The sequence below is a fragment of the Ipomoea nil genome, unplaced genomic scaffold (genome assembly GCF_001879475.1).
Source record: "Ipomoea nil cultivar Tokyo-kokei standard unplaced genomic scaffold, Asagao_1.1 scaffold3069, whole genome shotgun sequence".
Lineage (NCBI taxonomy): Eukaryota > Viridiplantae > Streptophyta > Magnoliopsida > Solanales > Convolvulaceae > Ipomoea > Ipomoea nil.
Window position 1 is genome coordinate 7,301,804 of NW_017619497.1, and position 9,967 is coordinate 7,311,770.

Here is a 9,967-nt window from a genome sequence, read left to right on the forward strand (position 1 = left end):
TTTTATAATAATAATAAATAAATAAACAATTAAAATACAGATATAAAATGGTGGGTCCACAAAAAGTTGTGAAAAAACTTAAAATTAATGAAAAAATAAATTTTGTGATTGAGTGAGATAATGAATGATGAGGTGGATGTTGGGATCCACAAAAATTTAGGTAAAATTTCTAACTATTGAAGATGCCCAAAATATGCAAACTTGTGAAAAGTCAAACTATAGGTAGTAAAATGCAAAATTCCCTAAAATGGTAAGAAAATGAAAATAAAGCGCGGATGATGGACTCAACGCCTGAACGCCGTTAACTGCAGCCGCCCCCAGCACTCACCGGCGCTGCTAAAAGTGCCACCGCCGTTCAAGCTCTTTGGTCCACTGAGCCAAAAACCCTTCCGATTTTAAAACCCTGCAAAATTGCACAACAGGCTATATGATAATGGCACCTCGATCCTCACCTCAAATCACACCATAACTTGTGTGTGTGTGTGAGTGTGAGTGTGAGTGAGTGAGCGAGCGAGAGAGAGAGAGAGATAGAGGGAGAGAGAGATATGGGGGAGAGTTCAGGGTACAAAGATTATGTGGCGGGAATGTTAGCCGGAGTTGCCACTGTGATTGCCGGGCACCCATTCGATACAGTCAAGGTATTTCGATCCGGTTCACTTTGTTTTCTCCTTATTATCATAATATCATTCGATACGAGAACACGCATCTGCATTAATTACTCATTCTTTATAATTCATCTCAGTTTTCGTTGCACAGGATAGCTAATCTAATTAATTATTGTTCGTAGTATTTTGATCATGTGACATACAGCTTCACATAGCTCAAAGATTAAAGGGCATTGTTACTTGATGAAGCAAAACCGGATGTAGAAAGCTAGTAAAATGTATGTGCCTGTCATTTGTGCTGAATATGATGCAAATCAAGAGTATAAAAGTATGAATGCGGATTCAAATAATCAATAATTATTAAGTGAAATAAAAAGGAAGATAGAATTTAAGTAAATGGTATTTTGCTCTTTACAAAAAAAGATGGGAACAAATTAAGGCACTTTTATATATAGTATGGAGTATTATATATAGACTGATATAGATTGTCTCGAGCATAGTATTCATCAAACTTTTGTTGTGCAAAGTTTAAATGATCTTTGCTTCTTCATTTGTTAGTGTTGGTCACTTTATATCAAGTAGTCATCCCTTTATTTGGACTCCTGACTACCTAGTAGCTTTAACTTTGTGAATGTGAACAGCTGCAGCAAGTGTTATATATTGCTTCCTGTAAGTTGTAATTAGATTTAAAGCGCAGAAGGGAATGTTTCTTCTGATCGTTTATATGCTATATGGAGAGCAGAGATCGTTCTTGCTTTATTTTGTATCTATGTTTTCCTCACTTGGCCACTCAAGGAGGAAAAAGAAAGAAGGTAGTAGAAAACTTGTATATTCAATTTACACGATTTTTGTTTAGAAACTACAACAGTTTAAAAGGGTATTAGTGAATTTTGGTTTAAATGTTAACTAACTATGAATCATCTCCATAAAGCCATCAATGCTGGATAAAATGGATATTAAATCAGTTCTACATTTTAAGAAAACATGGTTAAAGTTTTAAGATACACTTGATCAAGTCCTGATGTTAGACACAGTTGCTTTTCTTTTTGAGTATCTCTGTACTGTTTTGAATTAATGAACTGAGGTCCTAGAATTAATGAAAAATCTGTTCGAATGTCGCAATTCGTATTTGTCAGGTAAAGCTCCAAAAACACAACACTTCTGCCAATGGTATTAAGTACAAGAATGGACTGCATTGTGCTGCTAGGATATTGAAGGCTGAAGGAGTATGCTTCTAACTTTGTTTTGAGATCCAATTGTAAACTACTTTTTGGTGTTTGCAGATTCTCTTTGCATGATTTTTTTTTTTTTTTTTTTTTTTTTTTTTTTTTTTTTTTTTTTTTTTAATATTCTTATATATGTTTCCTTCATGTGCATTTTTCTATGAAGTGATCATGGCAGAGATTTAGTACTCCATTGCAAGTTTTATGTAAGCAGTATTGAACTTTAGCATGAATGTTCAGTTCTACACTGGGAGGAGTGTAAAGAACTTTGTGGTTCCTGATATCTGATGAAAGTAGTTTTACTTGCATATGACTTGGAGGTTTACAAAATTAGTAATCTCTGTTTAGAATGTAATTCACTTATCTAGAGGGAAGAGTCATAAAGGGCCAAGAGTTAACATAGTCCGTATATACTCTATATGTGTGTACAACCACACTAGATGATAAGGAGAAAACAAGAATGATGAAATCAGTTAACTTTCTCCCCTTTTCCTACTTTTGTTCTTCTACATTACTAACAATCTCCATGGGCTCAGAGGAAAGAGGGAGTATTTTTTCATGGCAAACATTAGCTGGATTTCTAGAACCCTATAAGTTGGAGTGAGATTTTATACTCCTCAGTGGCTCAGTCCTCACTTTAAAGCAAATAGAAAAAATTTACTCCGTTTGGTCAATTTTACTAAGCTTTGAATTAAGTTTTGGCAATGGTAAATTTAATTGTATAAGTTATAAGCTATGCATTAAGAAACATATGAAAAGTACCACTTTTCTCTTTAATTGGAATCTTAAATTTTTAAAAACATATATTTGAAATAGTGGATCAAAGATAAGTTAGTTGCCACTAGGGAGTGGAAAGGGCCAATAAAAATGGGATGAAGGGAGTACTGATTTGTCAGAGGTCCTCAACGATGCTGCCCTCAACTAATGTGAGAACAAGTCATGGCCCATTTTGATGCAAGTGGAACTTCTTGAAGAAAACAATTATAATGCTTGCAGGAGGAATTCCGAATTCATAATGGTCTTGTGAACTCCTACAAATTATGAGAACTAAGGAAGGTCTGTTGAGTTAACTAGCATGATTTGGAGTGTGTTCCAGAAAGATAAATTTGGAATACACTGCGATTGACACTTATTAGGAATATAAGTAGATCCTGGAGAAAACACCTTTTGGCCAAAAAAAAAAGGAAAAAAATAATGAAGGACCAGAATTACTATTTTGCAAGGCAGGAAACTAGTAGAATGGATAGGCACAGTGTGACTGGTTTCATATTCTGAGTACTTTCTGAATAATAATGAGTCTGCTATCTGTCATGAAAAAGTTGTGTACTTGCTCATAGGAATTCACGTTATCATTAGTATACATATTTAATTGATTTTTCATAATCTTTATCATCTTCTCCTCCAATGGAAAGTGTATTTCTATCCTTCGTGAACTTTCTCTATTGGTTCTTATTATCTTTCAAGTTAAATAGGTTCATGTGGCTTTTAGTTGTTCTTCTTCTCCCCAAAAGTTTTTTTTTTTTCCCCTCCTTTTTGTCCTTTTGTTGGTTGGTTGGAGGGAATCCTCGAGGCACTAACTGACAATTACTTTTTCACAGATGAAAGGGCTCTACCGAGGAGCAACCTCTTCTTTTGTTGGGATGGCTTTCGAAAGCTCACTTGCTTTTGGCATTTATTCACAAACAAAAAGGTTCCTTCAGGTTTGTTCTATGCTTATTATTTGGATAACCTAAATGCTATTTGTTTCAAAGATCGTCTCTGAGAAAGGTCTCTTCAATTTAGCTATTTTTTTGCCTATGTTTCTTGCATCAAAATGCTTTGAATGCCAGATAAACATTTTCCCTTTGCTCTTGAAGGGAGGACTCGAAGGTGGTAAGCCACAGCCTCATGTAATAATTCCATCAGCAGCTTTAGCTGGAAGTATAATCAGCTTTATATTGTGCCCCTCAGAACTGATTAAGGTAAGTCATATGCATGGGTTCTTGCCATCATCTTGCTGCAGTGTCATTATATTGAAGTTATGTGCTCCAGTGTAGGATACAAGTTCAGGGCACAGATTCTCTGTTACTGAACTCCACCAGATACAGTGGTCCTCTTGATTGTGCCATTAAAACAGTAAAAACAGGAGGGGTAAGAAAACTCTGCTCAAGGCTATTTTGCTATCTGATTTAGTTGAAGCTAACAGAATAACTCCTCAGTTTACAGGCATTTTTCAAGGAGGCTTCACGACCTTGTTAAGAGAATCTGTGGGAAATGTTGTTTTTTTTAGTACATACGAATATGTACGTTATCAAATGCATCTGCAATTGAAAGGGGCTTCATCTGAGTCAAATCAATTGGTTGATGTGGGAGTTGGCATAATGAGTGGTGGCCTTGGTGGTATAGCGGTGTGTATTCTTTTGTTACTTAGTATTACATATTCAAATGTTCAACCTTTTTTGTTTTGATGTGTGCCATATTGGCTTAAATTTCTTCGTTTAACTTTGGGCTTTTCAGTGTTGGTCTGCTGTTCTGCCATTGGATGTCGCAAAAACTATAATCCAAACCTCCCCTGATATAAACCATACAAGAAATCCTTTTCAGATTTTACAAAAGGTATTTATCCTAATCCTTTCTGCTTTCATCATGAGATAGTTTTAATACAGAATGCATGATTGGTTCTTTATGTTAGATTTACAGGCTATCCGGCCTTAGAGGATGCTATACAGGTTTAGGCCCTACTCTGGTTAGGGCTTTCCCTGCCAATGCTGCTGCCATAGTTACCTGGGAGGTATCTGCAAAGATCTTAGGGATCAAACGTGATTAAAACTGTTGCAAAATTGATTGCCTACTCTGTTAGGTATTTCTTCTGATGCCATTGGCTTAATGCTTTAGAGGCTGTCACCTAACACCTAAGTTTGTCACATGACAAGATTCGACATTGACATGGCCGGTCTATGGTTCAACTAATCTGACATGACATTTCACTTGATTCAAAATGCACATCACAGCAAAGGATCTTCCAAGGAAACTGAAAATTTGATCAATTCCAGAGTATTGGCTGTTTCTTCTGCAAGAAATTTAGCCTTTTGTCTTCAGAAGGTTGGAGAATCATTAGCATGACATTGTGTTTGTCAAGCATGCTTTTTTGAGTCCTGGATGATAGTCAAAATGCTTGCAATACACGAGAACTTGATTTGGTCTTTTGAAACTAATGAATAATCAGAGATTTTATCTGGAATGGTTCTTGCATGATGGCTGTTCATTGCAATTTCAAAGAAGTCAGACAATTCTTGTTACATGGTGATGGAAAACATTGATTCTTTTTTTTGAAAGGAAAAACATTGATTCTTAATACAGCTAAACTCATGATTGATGATGCACTTGATTTTCGGTTATTGCTATTTTTTATTTATGTATACACTGTGCATGACTCTGCAGATAAATTGTGTGATTACAAACTCTGATATAGGTTAAGTTGTAAACAGTTGTCATATAAATATTGTATGTAAAGGTCATTTGTTGAAACTTGAAAATACTGAATTTTACATGGCATAGACTTCAGACAGAAATCATTGTAGCTTCCTCTTTTTAAGGGTACTTGAGAATTGACCACAGTTCTCTGTGTGTATTTGTTTTGCAGTAGATAGAAATTTATGCTCCATATTCAAACTTTTGCTATATTATATTTGACAATTTTAATGATGATCATGAATGTGCATAAGTTTTCAGAAAATACTTACATAGGTTGGTGGAAAAAAAATGGTTGCTTAAGCTCTGGAGTATCTGTTAAGTTTGCTTCATGAAGAATGTCGGAAATATGCTAAAAAATGGAGCAATAAAGGGAAGGTAATCTCTTACATCTGTCAAAAAAATTCTTTTCTATGACCTAACATCTAGGAATGCAACATTTTTGAGGTTTTATACTAAATCTTTGAAGCACCAAATTGAATTTAAATAGACGTTCAATATAGTTCCAACTATTCTCTCTAAACCATTTTTCTGAATTAGTAGCTTTCCAGTGTTCTGTGGTCTTTGTTGGAAATAGGATAGGATTGTTATGTGAAATGCATGTGCAGCTATGTTGCTTGAAGCACTTTAAGATTTTTACCCTTTACTCAACTTTGTGGAACTTGTGGAATGGAAAGGCAAAAGGTATGAGTAAAAATTTCAAGGTTGTTCACTGATGCAGATTGCTTCGGGTACACAACTTTTGCTCTCATCTTTACCTTTTTTCTGATTATTATTCATGGCTTCTGTGGTTCATCTTGTAGTGCTTTTAAGTGATTAATGATAAATGGTGAGACTTTATTGATGTTCAGTTGCATATCTCTTAATTGGTACATGTTATACGTTAAAAGCTGGCTGTTATGGTTTACGTCATGGGCAGAAGAAGGAATAGGAGGAAGTGTTTTGCCACACCTCAAATGCTGAGTTTGCTTGAGACCCAAGACTCCCTTAGCCCCTTTTTGAGATTTAAAATTCTCCTCCTCCATTAATGCAATGAGTTCTCCCTTTTTATAATAGGGAAAATACAAGACTCCAATCACTAGATAAGATAACTAGGGTTGTTAACGTCGTTTGTTAAGATTTTTGGAGTGTTCATGTTCGTGTTCATTTCGTTAAGGTTTTAAAACACGTTCACGAACATGTTCGTTAACGTTTGCGAACACGTTCATGAACGCTAATAAACAAACATGTACATGATCATGATCATAATTCGTTCGTGAATAAGAAATAGTATTTTTCATATTTTCCTCCTTTCGTCCTAATTAGCAAAGCTCCTTCCGGAATGAGCACAAATTGTGCATAATCAACACTTGTATTTAAATGAGTTTGTTCATTTAACAATCTTAAACGAACACTAAACGAGCATGTCCGTGAACATTATTAAGCGAACACTAACCCGAGCTTGTTCATGAACATTATTAAGCAAACACTAACGAGCTTGTTTATGAGCTCTTAGCAAACGAGCCTACAAATGTTCAGACTCTGTTCACTTATTAAATGAGCTCTAAAATTTGTTCATTTATGTTTGTTTACCTTAATAAACGAACATAAACGCATTTCATGCATTGAAAGCATTTCCAAATGCACTGTCAAACATTTCTAAATGCACAATCATAATTACATAAATGTCACTGCATTTTTTCTCTTTTTTCATTGATTTTCAGCGTTTGATCATCCTAGATGGATGGATCAGATTTGTCCACAGTTCTCACTTGGGAGGTTGTTCTCATGTGAACCTGGTCCTACATATATATAGGGTCTGACTCCCATGAGAACAAAGCATCTTGTAAGAAGTGTGGGCAAATGCTAGCCATCGATCTAGTGGATCTAAACCTAGGCACCTTTTACAACCTTGATGGAATGAGATGGGGCGGTAGAGTGGTGAAATAACCCTCCCATGCACTAGATAGTTTTTAGAAAGGACACATCATCAGTTTCTGGAAAATCAGCAGCCCTCCATGTTGAATTATCACCCACATGAGGCTGATCGGCCGATACATTAGCTTGCATTGGCGCTACCTCAAAATGGGTGATTAATAATTGTGGAGGATGGATCATCCACATTGAGTGAAATAACATCACCCTCAGCTTGCTGAATTTTTGAGGAAGTGGGTGTATTGGTTTTCGGTGTTTTGCCTAGGGTTTTTAGGTATTTAGTTATTGACTGCTATAGTTCACTGTCATCTTTGCCTAATTCTCTGAGACGTTGTATGCAGTACTCTTTTATTAACTTCTCCAACTCATTCACTGATTCTTTGAGAGCTTTGAATGCTGGATTGTCCGAAAGACCAAATGTTATGGTCTCCGTCACGGGCAGAAGGAGGAATAGGAAGAAGTGTCTTGCCACATTGGCTGGGTTTGCTTGAGACCCAAAACTCCCTTAGCCCCCTTTTGGAATTTAAAATTATGTTCCCCATTAATCCAATTAATTCTCACTTTTTATATAGGAGAAATACAAGAATGCCATAACTAATAATCACTTTAAGACTAGATAACTAATTAGTAGAAAGACTTCTAATTGAATCAAATTGGAATACCTAAAAAACTAAGCAACTAACTATCAAACAATTCTAATCTAACTAAAACATCTAATAAATACGCAGTAATTGATAAAAATATTGTTGCCTTCCAGCATCATATCCATGTTCCTACTGGCTTAATTTCCAATTGAGTGGTTGAGTTTAAGTTTACGAGAACTCAAAGGCTTGACTTCTATAGTTATTAATGTTAAAGTGCCAAGTGATGGATGTACTAACATGATGCCAAGTATTATCTTGCACAGGCAAAAGCAATTGCAGGGCTAGTTTCTAGTATGAAGCTAAGCACTGTTTGAGATCTAGAGATACTTGTGATGTTGGTGGGCGAATATATACTAGCAGAGTGAGATGTTCAAGCCTCAAATGATAATAAGATATAGGAAACTTCATCCAAATGATAATGCTCCCCTGAATCACCCTCCCACTGGGAGAGGGGATGGAGGCTGAATGAATTACAAACCACACATAGAGGCAATGATTTGTAATTGAAGTCTAGCAATTGACAGAAGATAGAGAGCATGCTAGAAATTACATTGATAAGCTATGTGGTTCAGAGACCAATCTTCTTATGAGTTCCAATAAGGAGTTGGTTTGTCCCCCCACTGGTATTACGTCTTCAGGTTGACCCTTCACCACGAGGATCATATGTAATTCTCCTGCGGCGCTCATTGTGACCTGCCAATCGCCTCCGGCAACTCCTCTTAGCTTCATCAAACTGGGCTAATTCATGAAACCTGAATATACATAATGGTAAGAAGAAAAACCTCTGCCCTTTGCACACTTATATATTCTTATCTAGCTAGTCATTAATAAATGCACGATAACTTGCACTACAAATGTTATTTTATATCAATGATTGCACATTTTGCAGGAAGTTATGTTTACTTCCTGCATTTTAGGGAGAGAGATGGGAGGGAATGGGGGAACTTAGTACTAAAGAGATCAACAGAATTGAAGAGAATGGCAAATAATATATTTTACCTTGTTTATTGATCAATTTCTTATATTTGAATTAAGGTAGCTTGCATGATGAACACATCCGGACATAATTCCATGATGAAACACGCTAAGAATTTGTTCAATAAATTACTAGTAGTTGGCTAGTTGCCTGTTTTAACTTGGATGCAGTCCTGTTTGTGTAATTTATACACTGTTTCTCTTGAGTGGTTTAAGAAACATGTTTTTTCAGTGATGGGAAACTGAATTTATATGCTAGCACACCAAGCATTATGAATTCAACTTAGAACTCTAAATGGGCATGTATATATATATTGCCTTGTTACAATTTTTATCAAAGGCAGGACAGAGAAACAGTGAGATAGAAGAAAAATTTGTGAAATTAGGTTTCTTAACCTGCTGCATTGCTGACAGAAGCGCTGTTGGACTCCATTTATAAGTACTGACGGAGCCTTTGCGTGAATCTCACAGACCTTGTGGCGGCGATGGTATGGCTTGGCATCTGTCATATCTGTGGTGCAGTCTTCCACCTGACAGAACAGCTGTGTTGACCCTCCACCAGTTAACTTCCTTCCAGATAGAGTCAATGCTCTTTTCTTTTTGTTGTCTTCTTCAACATCTTCGTCTTCATCTTCTCCCCCCTCTGCCACCGAGTCAGTTTCATTTATGCTTCTTTTCCCCTCTGGTTTGCTTGTTTCCATTTCTTTGATGGTAAAAGAAGTTGGGAAGAAGTAACTCAAGCAGGAGAAGAGAAGAAGATGAAGAATGGGAAACTTGAAGGAAAGATGAAAGGTAAAGAATATGTGAGGACCACTGGCTCCATACTTTTTCCTAATTGAGGGTCTGTAATAGTAGTGTAGAATAGGCTTTGAGGTTAAGATAGCTGGAAAATACTAAAATCTGATTAGTGAATTGTACAAAAAGATAGGTGAAAATGAGCTAAAAGTAATTAAGTATGATAGGTGAATTGTACAGAAAGAGAGGTGATAGCTGTTGGAAACTTCTCTTATTGCCCATTGGTCTTAACTTTACACACAAACTTCAAACTTTAATGTGACCATGCATTATTATATGGGAGAGAAAAATGTGACCATCAATAGCATAGTACAAGAGTCATATGAAGAGCATTTATGATGAACTGTGGTGGTATCTGTAT

General features: G+C 36.1%; 2 protein-coding genes across 3 annotated transcripts; one reads left to right on the top strand and one right to left on the bottom strand.

The window, feature by feature from the left end:
* The first annotated feature begins 237 nt into the window (after positions 1-237).
* On the top strand, positions 238-5,132 carry LOC109165659 (mitochondrial arginine transporter BAC1). 2 transcript variants are annotated; one of them, XM_019314514.1, is made up of 8 exons: positions 238-638; positions 1,742-1,831; positions 3,427-3,528; positions 3,685-3,789; positions 3,860-3,958; positions 4,027-4,215; positions 4,325-4,423; positions 4,508-4,625. In XM_019314514.1, the coding sequence occupies exons 1-8, from the start codon at positions 546-548 to the stop codon at positions 4,520-4,522; spliced, it is 792 nt and encodes a 263-aa protein (XP_019170059.1). In that variant the 5' UTR covers positions 238-545; the 3' UTR covers positions 4,523-4,625. The 2 variants fall into 2 exon arrangements, with proteins under 2 accessions (XP_019170059.1, XP_019170058.1); XM_019314513.1 differs by having other exon boundaries at positions 240-638; positions 4,500-5,132.
* Positions 5,133-8,198: 3,066 nt separating this feature from the next.
* On the bottom strand, positions 8,199-9,626 carry LOC109165660 (squamosa promoter-binding protein 1). The gene is made up of 2 exons (XM_019314515.1): positions 9,208-9,626; positions 8,199-8,588 (listed from the first exon to the last, which is right to left on the bottom strand). The coding sequence occupies exons 1-2, from the start codon at positions 9,510-9,512 to the stop codon at positions 8,471-8,473; spliced, it is 423 nt and encodes a 140-aa protein (XP_019170060.1). The 5' UTR covers positions 9,513-9,626; the 3' UTR covers positions 8,199-8,470.
* Positions 9,627-9,967: the final 341 nt, after the last annotated feature.